Genomic DNA, 25,281 nt, shown 5'->3' with positions numbered 1-25,281 from the left:
AAGGATTTGATTTGTTTTGTTAAGGTAATGTGAAGGAATATTGGCTAGGATTTTAGTTTTTGATATTTGATATAAGTTGAGAGGGGGTTGGTTTTTTTTTCATTTTTTAAATGAGATTTGGTTTGGTTTTTTTTATTGATGATTTTGAATTTCTGGAAGTGATGGGTATACTTCGAACGAATCATTCTCCTCCGCGTACATCTTACGTACATGATAAATGGATCAGTTGACTTGGGACAATTTTGTTTTGTGGATATTTGATTTTTATTTGTGTTTGTTTAGGGAATTGTTTTTTGAGAATGGACGGACAGCTTAGAATGAAAGGATTTGCATTGAAAGTTTAATGGGCGAACAATCAAAGAAAGAAAATTAAAAGAAAAATATGAAGAAATGATAAAGTATATAATGGAAAGTGTTTCGTATTATTGAAAGACAGTCGTTTAAGGGTAAATTGGCGAAAGTATCACAGATGATAATGTCGAACCAAATGACGCTAATTTGTTGACCTTTTCTGACATAATTAATAATTTATTTAAATTTTTTTTTATTGAGTTTCATTGACTGATACCGCTAAAATTATACGATCGCAAAGTTTATACCGCAATCTACTGACAAAGGAAATGTTCTAGGGGAGGCATATAGTTGATTATGGATATTGATGAAGGCGTTGAAAAGATTGCGGTTTCTTAAACGATACCTTTCCTTTTTTACTTATACAAAATGAGAAAAGAAATGTTACGCGCTTTTCCATTTGTGATGTTATACGCCAACATAAAAAAATGTAAGAAAAAGCTTTAAGGTGTACGAAATTTGTACTTTGAAATTTTACAGCGTTAATCTTTAAACCGGGAAGAGGGAAAATTTAGAAAAAAAGGGTGTTTTAACGTCTAATTGAGTTATAAATAATTCATGCATTTGACGGAATTGTGATTCCATCCCGCCAGTCGTATAAAATATTAATCGTTTGTTTCGTAAATAATTTTTTCTTCTTCAATTTTCTCATTCTTTTTAATAAAAAAAAGGTCCCAACGAAGTGAATTAGCTGTAGAATTTGTTTCAGACACTTACATTGTACGTAAATCATCTGAGATCATCGCGAATTCACCCTTAAAGGTCGACCAAAAGAAAAAGTAGAAATAAATAACCTTTTTTTACGTAGTAGTAACTATGCGTCTATATGTGTTATATACATAAATTGTGATTGATTATATAGCTACCCCATCGTTAATGTTGAAGAAAAAGAAACGAAAAGAAGAATTTTTTTTGGAGACGAAATCACTGAATAAACGGGGGGTTATTACTGTAAACATTCATAAAGAGTCAGTTGAAAAAAAAAAGATTGTCGTAATGACATTACCTCAAACCTTAATCGAACTCTATTATCATTTAACCTAATGTACTTCATGCTCTTGAAGATTTCACTTTTTCAATTTATTGTTTTGTTCTTCCTCGGTTAAAACAGCATCTACTTACCTCATATTTATCAAATACTGTGCCAATGCCACTGAATCTGGATTACCGCTAATTGTTATCGTTCGGTCGGTGTTACCTCCTTCGCGTTCCTCACAATTCGAAATGCGAATCATAGCACCAGAAATGTGACGAATTTCAGCAATCTTTGTGCCACCCTTACCAATGATGCATCCAATCAAATCATTTGGTACAGTCATTTCTTGTTGTTGTTGATTGGATTGCTGTTGCGGTTGTCCACGAGATTGATTGTTTGAACGAAGTTGCGATCCGGCCAATGCGGCTAAAGCTAAATGCAACAAAATAACCAGCTCATCATAATGGAAGTAATAAATTTCGATTTTGGATTTTGTTTTTTTTTTTTCTGTCGTTTATTCCGACTGTAATTCAGCAGATTTTCATGTTCGCTTAAACTTACAATAATTATCCATTATCATTATCCAACAAAGCCATTAGTAAATAGGCAAAATAGCCTTACAGTAAAATGCAAAAATAACAGAAAAAAATATGCTGAATCGAAAAACAAACCCACCTGTAGGATTTAAGCCGCCCGTATTCGATGGTGCCATACCCGCTAACCCCAATGCTGCAAGGCTTGCTAATGGATTTTTGGTTAATCCGCTCATCTGAAAAAATAAAATGAAAAATGTATCGTACATTTTCCCCGACTGTATGTATATACGTGTATACCATCTATATTTCTATATATTTATAAAAAACCAAGCCATCCTTTTACGTAACATTGTAGTACTACAGTAATGGATGTATAAATGGGTATTAGCCATTCTTATCCAATTAAAAAAGAATTTTCTGGCATTGAATAATTTATCTATAATAATCTTATAATGTACCGTGGAGCACAATGACCGAAATCTGTATGAGAGAGGAAAATTTGTTATGACACACACACTCACACGACATAATGTAGACGAGTTTTGAATTATTATGAAATAATTTTTTCGGGAAAATATTCTCGAAATTCGATCTGACCACTCTTTCGCCAGATCGTTGTTAGTGCATTTTAATATTTACTTATAGTGCTTGCTGTTGTTTCAAAGATTGTGTTGACCTTATCCTCGAAGCTAGAACGTTTTCAGCATATTTTATGATCTTGTCATATATCCACTAAGACTACATTTCCACAACTGCGACCTGATCTAAAGAAGCGCTAAATCTGTTATATAAATGTTCCTGATGCAACATTTAAACTTAACTATGGAAATAACTCCAAAGAATATTCGTTTTTAGTAAGCAGTTGGTTGTAGTAATTTATCCCTTCCATAAATTAATTACTTGTGCGACGAACCGACAACCATCTTGACGAAGTATGTTGTGATAGCTTTGAATTATTTTAAAAACTCGTGACAACCGTTGAAGATACATTTTAACATCGGTGGTAAAAATGATTTTACTTTAGAGTGTTTCATCGGATGTCATCTTGAATTTTTCCGGTCTGTTTACATTCTACCAGAATGTTCAATAAAACTTGTTGTAAGCGATAAGGACTGACAACCTACATTTAAGTAAATGCTTTAACGATTTTCCGTCGTTTACAAAGTGTGCAGTACTTCAATGAATAATTTCTGTTCGAAAACTGTATTACGAAAAGTTGTCAATTAAACTAGTCTGACTCAATTCTACGGAAGATTCACGAATACAACTCTACACCTGTATCGGAACTATGCAATTTAAAGAAAATCAATTGGCTACAAACGAAACCAGTTATTCTTCAGCTTCAACGAGAAGCGTGTCTTAAAGTCAGAGGAAAAAATATTTATTTTTTTCCTGTTTTGTTAAATATTAAACAGCTTTTAGTGTTCAATTTAATGGAGTCGTTCGGTTTTAATGAGAGAATAATAAAAGGGAAATACACGGAGTGTAGCATCTCATTTCACGATTAAAAGCTTTTATGTTTTAGCGAAATGAATTGGTTATAGCATTCACTTTTCCGACAGCATTTGAGACTTTTTATTTGTCGAAAAAATTTCATTCTTAAATACTTGTCCATCTAAAAAAGCGAAATAAAAATATGTACAGCACAATGTAGTTCGGCAGTCTACAATGTTATGTCACCCAAAACTATTTTTAAAACATATTGTTAGAGCTAAAAAATCCACATTGATATGTCCATTCCATCATCACCTTAAGAACTGAAACGAATTTCGCTGTTCACGTCGATGAATCTTTAAGATTAGACCAATCTTAATTTTTTTTTGTCGCAATATTTACACGTTTTCGATGGCATTTCGAAACATCTTGAAATTCAACGTTTTTCCACGATGAATGAATAGAGAAACATGAATCTCCTCTATCAGATTGAAGATCAGAGCTGATTCACTTTGACGAAACATTTCACATGAAGGACATTTTAATCCGTAAGGTGAGAGAGGTGTGGCTATATAAACAAGGATGCTCGTTGACTAAATCGACGATTAAATATAATTACACACAAACACACAAAATGTCAGCCAAACTAAAATTATTTTCTATTTTATCATTACCAACACATCTAAACTCGAATGTATCATACGCATGGAGGGGTTGCAACCGGAGGGCTGTATTTGTGTAATATCTTGAAATTAGTCGTTCACAATATTATTCCACAATAAGTCGCGTAGTTCAATCAAAAAAAAGTGCCTCGTCTGTTGCTGGTATTTTTGGACTTGTTGCAGTCAAGAAACGAAGAAGTAAAATTTCCCCAAATTTTTTTTTTTCATGGAATGATATTGTGAACGTGGTTTCGTAAAAACTTTGTATTGGGTTGTATTATCGACAAATATAAATCTAGGGTCTCTAGTAGGGGGAAAGTCCAAAACACATTAAAAACATCTCTTTTTTTTCAAACAATGGTGATAAGGGGGTTTGGTGTACTGCGTTATGCAAGGAGGATAATACACAAGGAGGTTATGGGGCAGCACCAATCAAAACGATTAAACTCACGTCGTGTATATGCTGCAGATGATGTGGAGGCATTGCCGCCGAAAGGTGTGTTCCCTTTAACAGTGGATCGGCTAAACCAGAAATTCCTGCATGAAGACCACCCGCTAGTGCTAGTGGATATACCGTGCAGGTCTAATGTGTGTTTAAACGTATTTTAATATTACATAAAAATTAAACAAACAAAATGTTTTAATTTAAAGAACAAACAAAAAAAAAACGCCAAACGAAAGATCAATTAACAAAATAGAATATTTGGTTACATCACAAATTTGGTTAACAATTTATTGCTTCTGTTTCTTCTCTCTATGTTATTTAGCGGACATTCTCTGAAGCATAATATTGTACTTGTATGCACTTTTGTTAACCCTCTAGAAACGGCAAGGGTAATGCGATATGCTTATTAAATCTATTACTTATTCTAATTGAGGTGTCACCTCACGTTCGATACAAAATCTTTTACTTCATTTAATTTAACATTCATAAGACACTTGACACAACTTATTTTTTGTCGTCGACAGATGACAAGCCGGTTCTAAAAGGTTAAGAGACGTTTGAAGTTTGAATGCTCTTCGAGTTAAGAAAATAAATTTCGATTGGTAAAGCCCCATGTCAGCATTTCCTTTTTACGAAACAATTCCCTTGAAAAAGTCTACATCTTTTTTATCCTCCTCTCTTTGTCTTATCATTATTAAAATTTCAATTAAATAGAAATGATTGGCAACAAATGGTATATAAAGTTCAACTAAAATCCAGAATGAAGCTCGTTTTAATATCTTCATAACTAAAAGAAGGAAAAAAAAAATCACAGAAAACCAATTTGCTAACTCAAACAAACAAAGAAAACAGTGTTTCTCTTTAATAAAACTGAAGAATAAAAAAAAATGCTTCGAGTACCCAGCTCATTCACGGTTCGTTTTTTTTTTTTCGACGAATCTTTTTCCCTTCATTCGTTTACGTTATGGGAAATAAAATAAAAATTTGACTAATTTTTGTCTACTTGAATTAAGAAAGTTAAATAATAAAAATAACAGACAGCAGAAAATGTGATTGTCTCTGCTATTATGCGGGGCGAACTCGTAACAAAAATAACAGAAACGAGAAGAACATTTTCTAAAACCACGACTAAATTGATGTTTAACCTTTCAGAAACGGCAAGAGTATATTATCATAACATCTGCTACTTCTTTTGCTTATGGCATCGTAAAGGTTTTGTTGCGAAATCATTTGAAGTGATTAGCCGTTTATAAAAGGTCGAGATTTAAGAAAAATATCCAGGTAGGTAATTACCTCTTGCGTAGGAACGGCATAGTTTCCTTGAATTGTGTATGCTTGTCCATTTGCCAAAATAACGGGGCCGTTTACTTGTGGCTTTGGTCTGTAAGGAATTGTAGCGCCTTTTGGTGGTGACTGAAATTTATCAAACAAATGATTTATGAAAATGTCATTTTAAAAGTTTTTCTTAATTTTGTACATTCCAATGACAATTAACCCACTGAACGTATGAACATACCTCAAGCATAACGCAGCAAATGTGGTAAATACACTGTGTGATTTGTCCAGCGGATCCACTTAGTGTAACCGCACGTTCAGTTGAATTTGGCAACATTTCACTAGCAACCTGAACGGAACAGCCAGTCGTATCACGAATCTCTTTTATTTTTGAACCGCCTTTGCCTGTAATTTATTGATTTGATTTTGAGTTTCATTTATAATTTCGCTGGACATAATTTGATTGACATTCAGGGTTAAGGGCTGTTTAGCCTAATTGTCAACTACGACGACAGTTGTTTTCGCGACATCAATGTAAGTCAAATCGAATCGATTTTCGATCAATCAATTAAGCCTTTGGAAACTGAACAAACGTATCGCATTAAATTTGAAACTTTTATTTTTCATAGTATCGCCAAGTATTTGAGACAAAATCTATTACTTCATTCATTTTGACACATATTTTCATGTAAGACCTCGTTAAACTATCGTTTTTTTTTTGTCGCAGCTAACGATAGTAGATAAATTATCCGTTTCTATAGCACCGTACAAAGGGTTTTTCTAATACTCTTCGGCTTTTCAAGTCAATTGATGTGGTGTTTTATTTACAAAAGAAAGTTTCGAAATGAGAACAAAACAGACACTCTGTATGGTAAATACTGAATAAGGAACTGAATTAACGAGAAAAATGTTCCTGCATCAACTAACAACAGAACTAAAATCGAAACATAAATTGAAATTCTGTTTGACAATAAATGATCCACTTTTCGCTTCCCTCTTCTTTATATTTTGCGTTCATAAATACTCCATTTATGCAATTCATACTTTATACGTTAATACATTCTATTCATATTGGGTAAATAATGCAACTATAATAACAAAATCCTTTAAAATCGAACAAGATTCAACCATACAAAGCGAAAGAGAGTTTGTTGTGTATTTATATGGAAAATAACACATAGAGCACAGTGCATATAGCACACTGTTCATTTTAATATCTAAATTGTAAGTTTTTACTACAAAAATCGATTACAGTCTCATTGTTGAACGAAAATCAATTATAATTCGAAACAATGATCATCGATTTATGTACTCCATTCTCTGTTCATTGAAATAAATCCATTCGTATATTTATATTGACTGAATGAAAATTCATTTAGCCGCACACCAACCAACTTTACCTATTCGACATAATAATTGAATCTTTGCAACTTGGAGTAACAAACAATAAAGAGAAATGGGAAAAAAAATTTCAATTAAATTTGTGGGTTTTCATTTTTACTCCATTTAATAGGAAGTCTATATCCGTGTACCCGAGATGTGTCCATAGGATAAAAGAATAAAAAAAAAAAATGTGAGAAGCATAACAGTCAAACCCATAGTAAAATTGTAATATTTCAGTTACCTATAAGCGATCCACATTGACTGGCTGGTACTATTAAACGAATTGGAATTTGTGTCTTGCCTCCACCACCTGAAGTACCATTTTCATTGAACTGTGAACACCACTAGAAAAAAAAGAGGAAATAACATCAAATATAAAGGTAAATACAAACAAATTAAGAGATGTTTGATTTGCCGTCTTGTGTCGAAAACATATTTATTTTATTTTGCGTTATCTATTACAATTAGGTCTCTGTTCGAGCGTGTTTTCTATTTGAACACAAGACTACGTGCACAGAACGTTGGTTGTTTTTTAATAGAATTTTATGTTGTTTGTGTTAACACTTACCTCTTCGAATTTCTTAGTTATTAAGGAAAATGCCTTGAAAATTGCATTTGTTGAACCTGAAACTGTAACAATACGCTCGGGACATGATCCATCCGATATATTAATGGTTGCTCCGGACTGAAAAAAAATAACCAAAAATAGCATGTTAGAAAACAATAAATGATTCAACTTGATTGTAAAAATAAAAATATGTTCTTCATCGTTCTCGTTACATGATGTTAAGTGAATTGCAGTTAGAGATGATAAAAAAAAAATCGTTTAACACTAATTTGTGCTATATGTACACGCACACAGTGCTTTTAGTAGAAACGGAATATACATCAGAAATAAAGTATCGATTGTGGATCGCGAACAAAGGGCGCTCTCGATATCGAAGATATTCTATTTCGTAAGTTTCTCTGCAAAGAAATTGAAACCGAGTTCGCGCAGGACACTAAACAAAAAAGATCTGAAGATCAGACTGTTATTTATTTACTCGTATGGGATTTGAATGATAAACAAACAAAAATGTCCTTTAATTGACAAAAGAAAATCAGACAGTACATTTTACGGTGAAGTTTCAGATGGAAGATTGTATGGTGGGGTATTCTTCGTTCAGCTTTCTTCTGCGCCTTTAATTTTCCAGTAAAGACTGGTGTTACCCGAAGTTTGACGCAGCTTTAGGAAGTTTATAAATGAATAAATTGAGAGGATTTAGAGCTCGGAACAGATCAGATTGATCTGAATTATTTTCAGATTGATCTGAAAATTTTCAGATCAAATCTGATCTGAATCTGAAAATCACTAATCTGAAAATTTCAGATCAGATTCGATCTGAATCTGAGTTGATCTGAAACCTGAAACTTTTTTTCAGATAACTGAAAGCCATCTGAATTGTGTTGATACTTTTTCTACAAATAAAAATCCTCAAAAACTTCATCGAAACAAGACACTAATATCACAAAATATTATTGAAATTCCTAGTCGGGTTTGCATTAAGAATTATATTTATTTTCCCACTTCCGCTAACTACGAGTATTACAATTATTTCAAACCAAATCCCTCTAAAATCACTATTATTTAAAAAGTTAACTCATATGATGATTCTCGTCCGTACGACATGTGTGCTCACACGGTGAGCTTGAATGAGATTTAAATAAAAAGTTGATGCACACGAAATGTTTCGACGGATATTGTTTGTGAGTTCATAAGAAAATGATTTTGTTCTTTCACTTCATAAATTTAACGGCAAATTTTTAAAATACTGGACAAACATAAGTTTCCTCCATACATTTTCAAGGAGCGTCAGAAAATGAAAATGACGAGGAACTAATGTTCTAAGCAAAAACTTGTTGCACTGTATGCCTTAAAACTTTTTGGTTTTTTTTTCATATTCCTGACTTAGTGCACATTTTTTAGGCGTGGGGTAATTTGGCACACGGTGCAAAAAAAAACGCAATTTTCAACTGCGTAAAAGGTGAACTGGCACACAATTTTACTTCACTTAAATTTCGTAAAAGGGATAATTAACTGATGACTGATGACAGAGCTAACAAACATTTATAGCATTAAATTAGCGTGTGCGAGATTGTGAAAAATGGACTTTAAGAATGTCGTATTTTTGCTTCGTGTGCCAGATTATCCGATACCATTTTTTAAGCAATTTGGTGTTTGATACTAACGACCAAAAAAAATGTTTTGAGGCATACCGTGGAACAATTTTTTGCTTAAAATAATGTTTCCTCGTCGATGAAAAATAAAAACCAAACGGTGCGCAACAATTTTTTTTTTATTTTCTAGCGCTCTTTGAAAATGTATGGATAAAACTTATTTTTGCGAAATATTTTACCGTTAAAATTATGAAGTACTAGAACAAAAAAGTTTTCTCATGAACTCGCAAACAATTATCAGTCGAAACATTTCGTGAGAACTGAGAGAGCCCATGGAGATTGACGAAAATAATTCAGGAAATTCCCTTAAAATCATACTCCTGAATTCGCTTTTATTTAGCTAGGAACATTTTATAACGTTTTGTCTAAACATTGCGAAATACAAATAAAGTGTACAGTCAAGAAATAAAGTTACTTCGAATTTCTTAACTCTGCATCCGGTAATATTCAATCAGTAAAATTAACTCAGAACACGTTTTAATGATCAAATCTGAAGTCAATCTGAAAAAAAAATCTGCTGAATCTGAAAAAAGACAATCTGAAATTTTCAGATCAGATCAGATCAAATTGAAATCAATCTGAACTGAATCTGAAAATTTCAGATTGTCTTTTTTCAGATTCAGATCAGATAAAAGTGATCTGTTCCGATCTTTAAGAGGATTGATTCTCTGTTTCAAATTAATGTCAGTAAAATTTTGATTACAGTGAATTAAATCATGAAACTTATTCCAATTACCGAACTAATGATAAAAGTAAAAGAAACTGTATTTGCAAAGATTATAAAGACTACGAAATCGTAGAACGGCCCAGTATGAGTTGAGTATACTAATACTATACTAATCGATTCAGAATGTTAGAAGTTCTCAGGTATGCGTAGTAAAATTGTCATGACATAAGTCATAATGATTTCCATGAATCACGCTAAGCGGACACCAGGGAGTGGACATAACCAAGCAAAAGAAACGTATATTAATTCGAATGAAATAGCTAAATATTTTGAATAATTTATATCCACTTGCACGTAATGCCAAAAGAATAACGTTTCACAAATAAATAAAGTCCTAACGAAAATTACTACTACCGCTACAACCGCAGATGGAAAAATAATTTTGGTGCGATATTAGTTGGCGAATTGCCAATAATAAGCCGTTTTAACCGGTTTAATTAAATTCGCAGACACTATATCTTTACCGGTTTCACAGTCCGCTATTTTGGTCGACGCATTCGTAACTTGAACAATGGGTAAACTTTCTGCTCCCGAAGTAGTATTAACCGATAAAAGACCTGATTTCGAAGATTATTGAAAAGTAAGAAAATAAATGCCAGCCGATACAGCCCCGCAATGCTGTTCGCACCCGCATTGTTCAACTAATTATTCTCCGTTCGAAATATGCTTCAGCAAATCAAAATTACCTACGTCTGACGCTCGATAATCTTTAGGAATAAAAATAAATCTAAAAAATGTAACGATAGCAATTCTAAAGAAGGCAACAGGAGATACCTAAAAACCTTTTTCGGAAAAGATGAGACCATAAGCAAACAAATCTCAATTTTATCGAATGAGGGATTAAGGCGACTATGTCATTGATAAATTGAAAGTTAGATGAAAAATAACCTTCGCAATTGAAGTATATTTTGATTCTCTCTGTCACGTAACTGAACGAAATAACACATTTTTTGTGACGTTTAAGGAGGTCTTGTTATGGCTGACGAAGTTGAAATTTTTCGTTAATCTGTCTAAAGTACTTAGATCAAAATAAGTAATAGAGATTATAAAGGCTTTAAAGCCGGCTTTCGTTTGTAAAAGGTCAATCAAACTAGTATTTCTGGGCTGGGCTGCTGATAATAATTAACTCGGACAATAAGTAACCTGATCAAAACTGAGATCGACTTACTTAAAATGTAATTTTAAACATTTCCCTTTGGGCCATTATCATCCAATAGCCGAATTCTATTCATCATCTTGGAAAACATAAATTCTTGCTCGGCACAACGGATCAATGGAACCGTTAGAGATTTTTTTTTTGTTGAGTCGCGATAAAACAAGTTTGCGTTTTCAATCCTCATAAAATTGATAAATTAATTGCAGACCGCTTCCATTAGCAATTAAACAGTCGAACACCCAGTACCAATACACATTATTATTGATCTATATTCAACGAAATTATGTGTTCACGTATAACACAGCACGAATTATCGGAAAAACTGGTGTCATGATAATATATTGAACGAAAATTCTACATTTTATGTGGCAATGGATATCATAATTACATACTGATTTGTTGAAGCTGCATTTTCGTTGACAATGGAAGCATTTCATTGGTCGAAATTTCACAATTGAATTAAATGAGTAAGTGAACATGTGAATGAATGAGAGTGTGTGCTTGAATTTGCCATTTAAAACAGGACTTTGGGCCAATATTTTGCAATTCAATGCTTCATTCGATAGCGACTGGGACTTATAACACCTTATCGAAGCCACTTGAATCTCGATTAGTAATGCTGTCCAATTATCTATAGATCATGCTATCAAGTTATCAAGCTATCAAGTGGGCCAAATCTCACAGCTATTGTCATTCTACATAATAAGTTAAATTTAAAATAATCAACGACGACGGAAACAAACATTTTTAGGCCATTTGATTTGCTTTTTGATATTCTTGAAACAGTCGCAGCTCAACAAATTAACTGTCTCCACTTTAATGATATCTACTGCCATAAGGTCCTTATTGTTATGCTGTACCACACTTCCTAACACTATTTAACCGATGGATTTTGTGTTTGCCAAAATGTAACATGTGATAATTAACATCAAAATTGTTACTTACAGTGTCGGAATATATGTATTGCCGAGGAGCTACGAAATTTATGTTTTTCATAATTGTATTAGGTGTGAGAACGCACATCTAATAGCATAGTTATATTGTTAGCGCATATAATGCCATAGAAATATGAGGTGATTGTGGTAGGATATGAGTTTGAATTGGCTCTCGATGTCATACAAAAAAGTTTTAATTAAATTTGGAAAATGTTTTGTGTATTTTGTGTGATGACTGTTTTATAATAAAGCTCAACTCGATAAGTGGGGTATGTGTACCTATGTTTTCGCTTGTTTTATATTTCACAGTGTTCAACATTCAAATTTTAGTTTAATTTAGGACAAAGCAATTCTGACATATTTCAAAGCTGTTACCTATTTTATTTGATGTTGGTCAGAAAATGGAAAATGACTGGAAAAACGGTCGGTTATGAAATGAATAAATTTTTTCAAGAGCTTTTCTGACGTCATAAAATGTTTAATTGAATTTGCCGGTTACTTTTCGTAATTGATTAGACTGAACGGTGAGTATGCTATCAGAACATTTAAAATTGTATATCCCACACCTCCTAGGATAAGGGATTGATTATTAAAAAAATGATTCGAATCTATTAGTTCATTTTGATCTTGGTATTGTTAACAGACTGCAATAAAATCTGGATTTGTTTTAACGACGTTAACTAGAGCACTATTGTTGTCGATAATAAATGATAATAACCGTCAGCCGTTTCCTTCTGCAAATGTAATTGAAATGTAGAACTTACCTCTTCTCTAAATCTTTTGACGATTTCACCCTTCTTGCCAATGATGCTTCCAACTTCCTGTAATGAAACAATAAAATGAAAATTAATAAATGGGGCAAAAATGTGACTGTAGCAAACTTAATGTTATAAATTTGGTTTTGATTGAAGTAGGATATTGAATTATATGTTGACGTTTATTGCTAATATAAAAGGAAACATTTACTCGACATAAAAAGCTCATAAATCTTGATACGGACTTTCTTTTATTTAATATCCAAGATTGATGTGCTGGTGGTACTTGTATAAGTCATGATTCAAAGTGATTTGGATATATGACTATTCCAGCTATTTCATTACTACTGTAACCATTGGTGACAGTGTATGTATATGAGAAAAAAATTCTTTCTAAAGAGGAGGTCCTATAATAAACTTTAAACTTTGACAATATACTAACAAAACAACGAATAATTTGATGAAACAAAAGGTACAGACGATAGTTTTACTAAAGAGGAAAAAAAAGATGAACAAAAAAATGAAGAAACTCGTTTCCATATTAAATACAACTCGCGTTTCTTGTGATTCAAATTATTCCTACATTTAATCGGTATTGTTCAACTTCCAGAACTTGTTTTCTGTACATTCCAAATTGCAAAGGCAGTCTTATAAGCAAATAAAAAAAAAACTTGTCGATTTTGGGATAATTTTTTATTTCGGGGGGAATTTTTATTAAGGTTGTGGAAGCTTAATTATTTTGACAAATTCGTTTAATTTGATGAGAGCATCATTTATATAAAAAAACACAGATCCGGCTACAACTATGGAAGAAGCAAAACATCGTCGCAGAAATTAGAGAGCTTAGTACGGTTGTCGGGAAATATTCTACTAATGGTTTGCAGAACGTTTTGAGTTTTATAGTAAAAGGTAATCGTATAATATTGCTATTTAGCTATAACCAACAATAGCCAACGTGTCTTTTTTTAATTATTACATTTAAGTAACTACTTCAAAATGCTAGAAACAAAAACGTTGAATCTGTCCTCCTTACGGGGTTAATTATATTTAATTATAGTAATTAAAAATTTGATATACTCGAGCCAAAACAAAGATGCAGAAGGTTGCAATTAAATTTCTTCCTCTTCCACCTTTGGATGAAGCGTTACAAAAAATGCAATAGAATGGTTATAATCATCAATAATTCGTTTTTTTTGCTAATTAAAATGTCTGTAAATCCCCCCAAAAAAATGATAAATGCCATACGATCAAGGAAACACCAAAACATCATACACTTATTGGAAGATTAAAAATAATACTGGCCTTGTCTTGAACGTAATACAAATTCGTCTTTTCGTTTATTATACTCATACATTCACTGGTAAAGTGAATAGGTATGAACAGCAGCAGCAACAACAACAACAAATCTTGCACCATAAAAACAAGAGCAAAAACTAATTCTATGTTAAATTGAATGTATGGAAATAAAAAAAAGAATAGCGAACAGTTTATTCGTACACAAAACCAGTTGCTGTAATATGTTCCATTTTTATCAAATTCGAACTGCAAATCGCAGCTAACAAGTATAATAATGGTCAAGGAATATTTTCTCTATTACGCACATATTTATCATGAGAAATACGTATTACACACATAATGTTATACCATTCTACCAAAGTCGTCATGTAAGCTGCACTTCTAAACAACTTTTTTGAGTGCTTTGACATGATGCATTATAGAAATCAGTGCCAAAGAATTTTGATCAAGTTTCTCCCTAGTTTGTCTATAAATACGACCGTACATCAAACATTATATATATAACAAGTTTAAAGTGTAGCATGATACAATATGCAATATGTGCCTGTGTTCTATAATGGGAGAAAACCTGATTCAATTTAGTAAGAAAATATCATATGGCTGGGGTAAAAAATAATTGAATCAACTCGGAGAGATGATAAATTATTATACGAATTTTACATGGGAACATCATTTACATCATCTTTACTTTATTCGAGGTTCGGTGTACTCAATAAGAAATATGTTAGGAAATCATTTGATAACAACGACAAAGGGAATTTATTTTTTTACTAAAATTTCGACGTTGTGCCGTTCTTCATAAAAGCATTTTATATATTATGTAGGTGGTTTATGTGAAATGAACCATAATTTCAATGAAATATTTAATACAATCCTAACCAGGTTACGATGTGATTAATCAACACTTTATAGGTTTCCTCTGTCGAAAAATGTGATGGATGGATGTACTTTATGCCACTCAGTTCCCCGGTATTACAGAAAAATAATTGAGGGATGGTATTTAATTAAAAAAAAAAACTTTCAGAATAATTCAACGTCTTCGCCGATAAAAATAATATACCAGACATTCGATGGAGCGAGGGTGGACAATTAAGTGTTGCACAATGGGAGAAATAGTACGTGTATGCATAGCAGTGAATCAATGTACTATGACTTTGTATAGTTTTAGGTCCAGCAGTTCCAGCTTTTGTAGAATTCTTTGTATATCAAGGTATATCAGTCTTCGCCTAACATTGTTTTACGATCATCACGATAGATTTACTACTTCATCACACGAAGTCGGAGTGTTAAAAAAACGACATCTTGTGTCTGCCTTGTATTGATTTAGCATCACCACTAAGGTGACTCAACATCCATAGTCTCTTGGGATATTTATTGAACAATAAATATGAAATCTGAGCTAATGACCGAAAACGATAGTGGTAAACGTTCTATTTAAGCTTATGTGGGTCATACTTCCACTTATATTACAGACAGAGGAGAGGTCATTATATAGTTCACTACGGTGTCCGCTTCCGGCCAACGGCAACGGTCAAGTCATTAAAAATAGAAACAAGTGGCAGCAAGTAAAATTATGTTTTGACTAAAACTACCAATATCTTTCTACATTCGAAATGATATATTCTAGACATTGATGACACGGAACGACACGAAAATGCCTTATAGCGATAGCCAATTCAAATCGAAAGCGTTACATTCATACGAAACTTCATTTTAGACACGAATTGTGATCCATCATAAGCGAAAAAAGGTTTGTAATTTGAAAAATTTAGATCTGTATGCGAATCGTCACAAAATAAGACCAAGCCTCGAAACAAATACGCTATTCAATGCAATATGGACAATAAAAATGTCTCATGGTGATAAACGTATCGTGCTTCTATACACACGCTGTCGCATTTCAAATGTGGAAAATATTTTCAAAATTACGGGTGACTTCATGTAAAATGTAATATTCGATTGGTCAATACGTTTATCGAGATTCAATCCCTATTCGTATTCGCCTTGACTTTATCAAAATGCAATATCGTGTGGCATAAGTATAATTGATTCAAAAATGCGGTACATATTCGATTCAAAAATGTGTCAAACATTTCAGAATTTCAGTGAATGCATATTATTGCTCTGTGCTATTTTCCTAATATAAAAATATCGAAATATAATTCCGATAAAACATTTTTTATTTATTTATATTGCGCTCTCTAGGGGAGCGTGAATTATTATTAATGTAAAAGTTCTTTTATGCATGTGCAATGTGCATCATCGAGTGTCTATCATTTACAAATCGTGAATGACTGCAAAGGATGATAGCATTTAACTTTCTGAGAGTGAAGAGAAACGGTTTGGTTTATTTTCTCCGTTTTTCAAGCAACTCAAATAAAATCATTTGAAAATATGCGCGTGTTATATTTTCAGCTGTACACGCTGTTACATGCAAATGATACATAGATTTAAATGTCAACCGTAGTTTTGTCTGATGATATCGTAGTCCAATAATAGTACGTATATAATTCGAAAATCTCGTCTAAGTAGCATTACTTTATTTTCGTGTTGTATATATTTTATCTGGTTTCTTTCTGTTTTTTTTTTGTTTAATTTTATTTTATTGTGCTAAGTTTGTCTATTCACGTTAATTAATAGATATTTGCGAAATTGTCGAGGAAATTGTGATGTGCTTGCTGATTTCGTACACACACAGTACCTAAAACATGCTTATTGTAAATGGCTTTGAGAAGAATAATTAGATGAAAACATTTAGTATATAGTAGCTCAATGTTTGGCAATGTTTCATGAGTTGGTAGAGATTCTCTTTATTCGTTATTTCGTAACTGGCAAATAGAAAATTATTGCGCCTAGAATTTATTTACAACGAATTTTGACTAATGATTTGTGGGTCAACAACACGCAATCGGATGTCATCGCATTTTCACAGCTCATATCCATGTAAGGGGTTGATTGTATGTTAGTTCGATGTGAGGTTTCTGTAGGGTTATTCAACCGTTAACACGTTGCCGGTTATTGCGACTTGTCAACTTTAGGCACACCGGAAAGTGCTAAAGGAGTCGAGGAATACCTCCAAATAAATTTATAAAAACCGTAAATTTGACTTTTGATTTTTAGAAATTTATTTGAAGGTATTCCTCGACTCACTTAGCACTTTCCGGTGTGCCTAAAGTGCCTGCTCGAGCATTATCCCCTATGTGTTCATTTCTCAGAGAAATTTCAGTTCAGCTAACCGGTGAAGAATTAAGTTCTGAGTAAAATAGCGTTCAACGAAACCACAACCAAATTTATAATAAAAAAACGAATAAAAGATGAAATAATGATCTCATTTATGATGAATCTTGTATTTTCCAATGCTCTGAAGCATAGACATGTTTATAATGGTGTCTTTGGTCTGAAGCTTACCTGATATCATGACAGGATTTTTACATGTCTAAAGTACTTGGAATACATCCCGTTCTAGACAAGGCATGATAAAAGGTAGAATAAGTTATTACTTTCTAATATAAAATCAACAAACTATTCACCCAGTGTTTGCAATTTGCATTCATGAAGCATGTTTGGCCGAAGACAATGTTCAGCATGGATGATGTGTTCGAAAAACAGCTCGAGAATCATCCTAAGATTTTGTTCATGCAGAAAGCTTTAGAAAAGGTCATGAAAAGAGTAGATGTGTGTCCTGAGTCGATGATAAACGTAAGTCCGATGAGAGTCCAGACAGCCATCGATTCGTGGACAAAGGGATACCTTAGGCGGGTTGATGGCAGCTTGTTCATGCAGAAAGCTTTAGAAAAGATCAGGAAAAGAGTAGATGTGTGTCCAGAGTCGATGATAAACGCAAGTCTACCGATGAGAGTCCAGACAGCCATCGATTCGTGGACAAAAGGAGACCTTAAGCGGAATGATGGCAACGACATCGCATATGCTACATTCAAAGGCTATATCAAGGAATATAACTAAAAATCGAACGACCCACAATTATTTTATGATTTGTAACTGTGAGTGTGATTCACTTACAATAAATCAATGTCGACATAAAATACTTGACTTCTGATTGAAAAATACACATTTCCTGCAACTCACAGAAATGTGATTGAATAACTTTTAATTCGTAGAAAATATAGTTCTTCATTACTTGAAAATTATTTAAAAAAAAGTTCTGACGTAGTTCGAGGTTATTCAAACAATGTGCATGGGAAACCTTACAGATAGTTCGGGAAACGAATGAAAAATTTCGCGAACCCATACATTTTAGAGTAGTTTGGATATATTTCCTCAATATCGTCATGTGGTAAAAATGGCTGAATAACATTCTACCTAGTTGCCAATTGCTCTTGGGGCGTTTCAAATGCCTATTTTACCTGAATCCTAATTGAATTTAACAATTTAGTTCACATTCAGCTCTGCGGGTAAAAAAATGGGTATCATCTCTGAGTCTAACTAACCATAAACTATTGAAACGGTTAATTTACCAGAATTTTACAATTTCTAATTCAAAAATAATTTTTAAATTAAAACACAATAAAAACAAACTATAAATAGGTAAAAAATCATTTAAAATGTAAAAGCCAAAATAAATATATTTATATTTAATTAAAATTGATTCATTTTAGAGTTAACATACACTATGCAAATAAAATGAATAGAACTACCCGATCGTGAAAGCGTATGTATGTATATATTGAACTGAAATTATAAATCCATTATAATCGATGATTCGGTTTCGATGGCCCCAACAAAAAGCAAAAACTTGTTCCAAATACCAAGCAATAAATGGTAGTTTGGTATCCATTGTAGGTATATATATACTAGAGATAGTGTGCGTTTGGCCTGAATTTTTTTTGTACTAAATTTTGCCATTTCAGCATCGACGTGCATTTTGTCGAGCAAAGGCGCAATCTCTCTAACTGGCAGGAAAATATTTTATGTCCTGACAATTTTTCTATTAAACTCAATTTAAATCGAAACTAATTGACTATTTCAGGAAACAATGACCTAAAAAAGCCTTTTTCAGAATATTTTAAGTTGATAATTAAATTTAATTATTTAGAAACGGCAAACATTTCGCAACAAATTCACTAAATCTGTTACTTCATTTGTGTAAAATATATTGAGAACTAAAATACGTTGATACTTTTGAATATTATTCCCTTTACCACACCTCATAAGGTTGGAAGGTTAATTCAGCCTCAGGTCAAGGTCATCGAGTCACGACTCGAATTATTCACGACCAACACTGTGAAGAAGGGCTAGAAGCCTAGAAGCGTTGATATGATAATTCACAATTGAGAATCCCTAGATTAGACATTATAGAACGAGAACGCACGTGTATATTAACATGACAAAGGGCCATCACTTGGGACCTATATCTATAGCATATTACCATTAGGCAATGCGACAAAAAAGACTGCTCACAATTATGGCGCAGCCAGTAAAAAATCGATATTTCACAAAAATTCAAAAATTTAATTAGGCAATTGATGATATGAAATGAATTTGGGTGGATAATGTAGTGGCTACATGATCAAATGTGCGATAACTTCCAGTTATTGTCCTTCTATATAGCAACATGTGTGTCAAAAAGAATGAAGAAGTAAAAGATTTTTTATGAAACATTAGGCGAGGCGATACTCTTCAAACAAAGTAAGTAACAGGTTTGTTGACATCGCGCTACGATTCATATTTCTACAAAGTTATAACATTAATGAAATATTAATTGCCGAGAATATCATAAATAGTTCTTGTAATGAACTTTTCGCAGGGTCATTTTCTTTTCTATATACATTTATGAAGTGGGTGGTTTAACCAATAACAAAATGCTCAAACCATCACTCTGATGATTCATCGCAGCGATGAATAATCTAATCAGTACTTTGTGATTGATTGATGATTGATTTTATGATAAGTAACACATTTTATACGTTGTTGGTAATTCAATTTTCGTCTCTATGTTTATGCTGAAGTCGTGAGCTAGAAATGCTTCAAATTGGAAGAATCAAAAGAATGCTTCTAGCCATCTGTCGAATTTGACCCAAAAATAGGAAAAGCTTTTAAGCTGTTTCAGTGTTGACTAAATTCGTGGCACAAACGGCAAACGAGTGAAATTTTACATTTAGGCTTACGGATCATATTCGACAGATGCATGGAAATACTATTTCCAATAAATATCAACCATTTAAAATGCAACTCACTTATGAGGATGCTCTTACAAATGGTTTTATTGTTGAATTAACGAGTTGATGTAGACAAATTTAAATACTTCAGTCATAGTATAATTGCGTGACAGCGACCAGTCAACATTAACAATTCTTGGAGTTGTACAACATTTTCTTTTATATACACAATGTATTTTTAGCTTTCGAACTTCTAAGAGAATTTATGAAAAAGAAAATAGTAATACAAACACACAGGTGTAAACAGTTGTATAAATAGAATGGTGTATTTACAGCATCCGATCCGATCCGATATCAATGTATAATGTACACCACAATGCTGTTTTCTTATCATCAATTTTCATTCCAATTTGTAATTATGATCGAACAACAATGTTCGACATTTTAATAATGGGCAACGTAGACAATCTATAGATTGGCATCTTAATTGTATTTCAATGTTTTAATTGGAAATTAAACTCACAATAATTCAATTAATTTGTGTGTTATATCGGGATGGGTTACTAAATTCAGAAGAAAATGCGGGCCTGGGTACGAAATTTTATTTTGGAAATTTCTTCTTTGTGCTGACTTTATTTGGAACGATTTTTTTTTTCTCGAAATAAGAAACCCACGATAACAATTAATATAGCGTCTGAATGAAGACCTTTTATCGACTTACTTATGCTGGACGAACAAATTGAATCAACGTTCAAAAAGGAAATCTTAAATATAATTTAAAAAATCAGCAATAAGAGGATGAAATGATTCGATAGGAATATTTTATTAGACATTGCTAATGTGGGTAATGTCGCTCGTCGTAAGCATATAGACATAAGATATGAACGAGAACAATAGTTCTGAAGTATCAAGTATTGTGAATTGTGATTGGATGTACTTATACACACTCATATAAGTCAATAATAGCACGCAGCGACGGAACGTGTAATAGGAACTAGCAACTATCACTATAAAACTAGGAGAAACTAATAGGTATTCCGTAATCGTATTACTAGCGTAAGCTGATTACATATAGTAACGATGTACAGCGAGAAAATGGTGAAGTAACTTTTAAATGAACATTATGTATATTTATTTATTACATTAGACTGAACACGAAAGTCGATGTCGTGATATAAAGGCGTTCAACGGTAAATACGATGATCAAAAAAGACACAGAACATTTCTAAGAGATATGGTCTCGAAGCAATGAAAACGTATCTTACATTTACATAATAGAATGTGAAGTTGAAGCTGGACGCTCTGGACGTTGTATAATTTGAATCAGCATTTTTGAATAAACTTTAATTTCGTGAAATGTTTACATTACCGAATTCAATTAATTTTCTGATCGTCTTACCAAATTTATATAAATATTTGAATATACCTAATCATCAGTCGAACTCAATTTCGAGAGAATGCAGAAGGAATGATTTCGATTTTTGAAGTGTAAATGTAAGAACGAAAGGCAACAATGCAGAGAAAACACACCAGACATTCCGTGTCGTCTCAGAATAAGAGTGGCATTAAAGTTTAAAGTTCGTGTGCTGAATTTATGGCCATCTGAATATTTTCTCGAGTTTAAAAAAAATTTCAGTCTGTATCAAATATGTTACGTTTTGGAATGAACAGTAAAATTGACAGATATTCCACTAAGGGCCAATAACCTAACCCACTGAACATTTTTTATGACTTGAAAATAGTTAGGGAACGAGGGGAAATGGCGCAAACCGGGTAATTCGGAACATTTAAAAATTTATTCGCCATTGTGGTCACCCTACTTTCATAATGTATACTGAGAGTCGACGGCGGCTCGTGCTGGAAAGGTTCGCTAAAAAAAACTTCTAGCATAAGTGAGAAAAAACGTTTTTCCTAAACGACGCTGAAAATACGCGACAAAGTCTTGATACTTCGACACTAGTTAGTAAAATAACTTTTCCGCATTATGTCTAACAAAATTGCTTCCCTACAAAATTGAAAACTAATGAATTCAACTAGGAAACCTCCGTAGGTCTGTAACAGTGAGAGAACGAACAAAAGTAAAGAGAGTAAAGAGTAATTCAGTAGCGACTCGTATTCGGTATCTTAAAAAATTCAAAACTTTGTTATTGAAAGTTTGCGCTGTATGAACAACTTGAAATCAAGCACAATTCATTGATTTGTTGTTCAAGTCTGAATTAGAATTGAGTGGTCACTATATTTACTAATAAATGATTCGATAAAGTGTTGATTAAAGTTTTTGCGAAAAGTCGGTTCCAAATTTTAAATGAATTATAACTTACGTCACATAGAAACAGTCCGTTTGTCTTCTTCAGTTTCAATTTCAATAAACGTCCGATTCGTTTACTATAGCTCAATTAATATTAATTGATAAAGCTTTCACACCATCCATTCGTTCGAATAACAAAATAAACCACACAACCGACGACTATTACGTCCTAATTTAGTATATAGAACTGTTGATAAATGCATAAAACTTTTCCCAATTAATTAAAGTTTGAGTAAAATTTTTCAGTGGTAACATATCTCCATTAAGACAATGTACCACCGCAAAACTAAAGCCATTATTCGACATGAATTCCCAATCTTAGGAAAACATCGTATATGTGTAGAATCTACATTGTCGATGTACAAAGTCTGTTCCTTGACTCCTTCATCGCCAACTATGGAATCACATCAATAGGTTATACTGTGCAAAATTCATAGTAAAGTAAAGTAGATTGTTGTTACTTGAAAGGAGTTATTGTTAGACGGTAGGCATGTATCCATATGACGAAGAAACAATATGCACATACGTTATATTTGGAGAGATCATGAATGTTTGAAACTAAGTTTTAACGAAAATAAGTTTGCCAAATGCTGTTTCGTACAATATTAAAATATGTTTAGAGAGACTGATTTTCAAATTTAAATAATTCAAAGTGCATACATTACATGCAAGATTTATGGTCATACACTTCTAAATAGCTGCAGCAAAAGGGGGTAGATCTAACATACTCCAATATCCAAAATATTCTCAACTATACGCTACACACACACACACACACGGTTTACTCAACATATTCAATTCATATACGATATGTAGCGTAGCTGTTACACATTGGAATTGATTTATCCGTAAATTCAGATAAATTTTCTGAAGTTTACTTTTAGTGTGTAATATTTAGATGTTCATAAAATGTTTCAACGATGAAATTAGGATGTGCAAAATATCTACAAAAGTAATCTCTTTGGTGGTGAGTATTAAGTTCAGTTGGTTATTTTGAAAATTTATATCTCAAAGAAATAATGCATCAGCAGAGGATCATCATATTAATAAATCAGTCGGTTCGATTCACCTTTTATAGTAGCAGTGGAGTAACTAAACGATGAACAAATCGTAGCACTTGAGGACTCGTAAGGGTTCGTAGCTCTTTTTTGTAATTCCTAAATGTTAGTAAATTCGGAATAATTTTTTGCAAGAGTTTTTGACTGTGGCTATCGGAGAGTGCCCAACTCTTGGGGATACATAATATTCTAAGACTCATAATCTAGAAAGTCTAAGAATGGACTTTTCTGAATGAAAATGTTTGCTATAGAAACGGTCGTACAGCGATGACAACGATGACGAAAGAAGCACTCAGCTGTTTGTAGTCACTACTTTAATCAAACGAAGTAATAGATTCAATGAATATATTACAATACACCTGCCGTTTTTGAATAAATTCCAGAAATTTTCATTTGTTAAACAACAGAAGTGTTTCCTTGTGCGCACAGTTTTGAACGTTGAAATGCAAAAGTTCTGATGTCTAATGAACGAACGACTAAAGATTTAATTGTTTTATTTCTAATTGTAAATCAAATCGACGTAAATTAGATTTATAAAGTCATTTGGCTTTGAAATTACCGACAAAGTTTAATGTTTCTAATTTCAAAAAGCACATCAGCAAACCCAACAATAATATATTAGTCAGATGGCATACATACATAAAAGGCAAACCAACCATCACGGCAAGCACACAATATCTTCCTTCGACAATTTAGCATTAAAACATATGAACATTAGATGCGCATCAGTCCACGATAATTATATCTGTTTGTTAGTTGGAGACGGTACAGAGTTAGAGGTAAACATACATCAAATAATAATGTAGTATTGCGAAAGATGGTATTTGAGCGGAATAATATTTTTCAACTGGAATGAGGCGGATGCTTTCGAAGTGAATGAAGGATAATGTAAAGCTTAGTTAGACGAAAGGTAGACACAATAATCTTGTTTATGATTCGGTTAAATCGGTGAATTGTTGTAGGTGAAACAGTATTGTGGGTGGTTTAAAACATTCTATGATACAAAAACAACTTCACAGAATGCTACATACAAATGGAAATAGTTTCGTTAACACAACATTTCGTGTGATGTTTGATAAATCCAGACAGTAAGCCGAAATCTCTTTTACAAATTTAGAAATATAAAATGAAAATATTTTGATTCTTTATTTTGATTGCAACAAGAAAGAAGATAAACGTTTAGAGTTCAAGTATCATGTCATGTCTGGACTATGTTGAACACATAAATCTTAAGACACAATCAAAAAACATAATACTTTGAACATATTTTACAGATGTGCGAAAATACAAAATACAATTTCCTCTTCGCTTTGCTAGAACATGTGTGCAATCTTTACCACTTCTACTATACACTTTCTCACGAACGAATGTAAAAAAAAGAAAGAAATTAGACAACTTTGTTGTAGTAATGAACTGAACAGTCATCATATCAAGTAGAATGAATCCGACCAGTATATGCCTCAGTTTACTCGTTTAATTATTTATATATTTTTCTTCACAACACTTAATGGTGAGCTTAGTGACAACACAATAAATCAAATAGAGATTACACTTTAACACTATGGTGCGGGCAGTTATTTCATAGCTACAAATGGCAATTGTAATTATTTTTGTTGGGTTAACCTTCTACAAACGGCTAGCGTATGACCAA

The 25,281-nt window shown here is 32.7% G+C and overlaps 1 protein-coding gene across 10 annotated transcripts in view; it reads right to left on the bottom strand.

Moving 5' to 3' along the window:
* LOC119073513 (poly(rC)-binding protein 3) overlaps positions 1–25,281 on the bottom strand; it is a 92,614-nt gene that overhangs the window by 5,592 nt on the left and 61,741 nt on the right. For 6 of the 10 annotated variants that reach the window (XR_005087047.1, XM_037179034.1, XM_037179035.1 and 3 more), the window contains 8 exons: positions 12,862–12,918; positions 7,631–7,747; positions 7,304–7,406; positions 5,921–6,084; positions 5,698–5,817; positions 4,411–4,542; positions 2,003–2,096; positions 1,474–1,759 (listed from right to left, as the gene is read on the bottom strand). Coding sequence is in view for 9 of the 10 variants with exons in the window: in XM_037179034.1 (XP_037034929.1) it covers positions 1,474–1,759; positions 2,003–2,096; positions 4,411–4,542; positions 5,698–5,817; positions 5,921–6,084; positions 7,304–7,406; positions 7,631–7,747; positions 12,862–12,918 (1,073 nt within the window). In the remaining variant the exon portion in view is untranslated. The remainder of the gene's footprint in view (positions 1–1,473; positions 1,760–2,002; positions 2,097–4,410; positions 4,543–5,697; positions 5,818–5,920; positions 6,085–7,303; positions 7,407–7,630; positions 7,748–12,861; positions 12,919–25,281) is intronic. The other 4 variants (XM_037179040.1, XM_037179037.1, XM_037179039.1 and 1 more) reach the window with 1 other exon arrangement.

This window comes from Bradysia coprophila, unplaced genomic scaffold (assembly GCF_014529535.1).
Source record: "Bradysia coprophila strain Holo2 unplaced genomic scaffold, BU_Bcop_v1 contig_138, whole genome shotgun sequence".
NCBI lineage: Eukaryota > Metazoa > Arthropoda > Insecta > Diptera > Sciaridae > Bradysia > Bradysia coprophila.
Note: the sequence above shows the minus strand (reverse complement) of the source record. Positions and strands in the feature narration are given on the sequence as shown.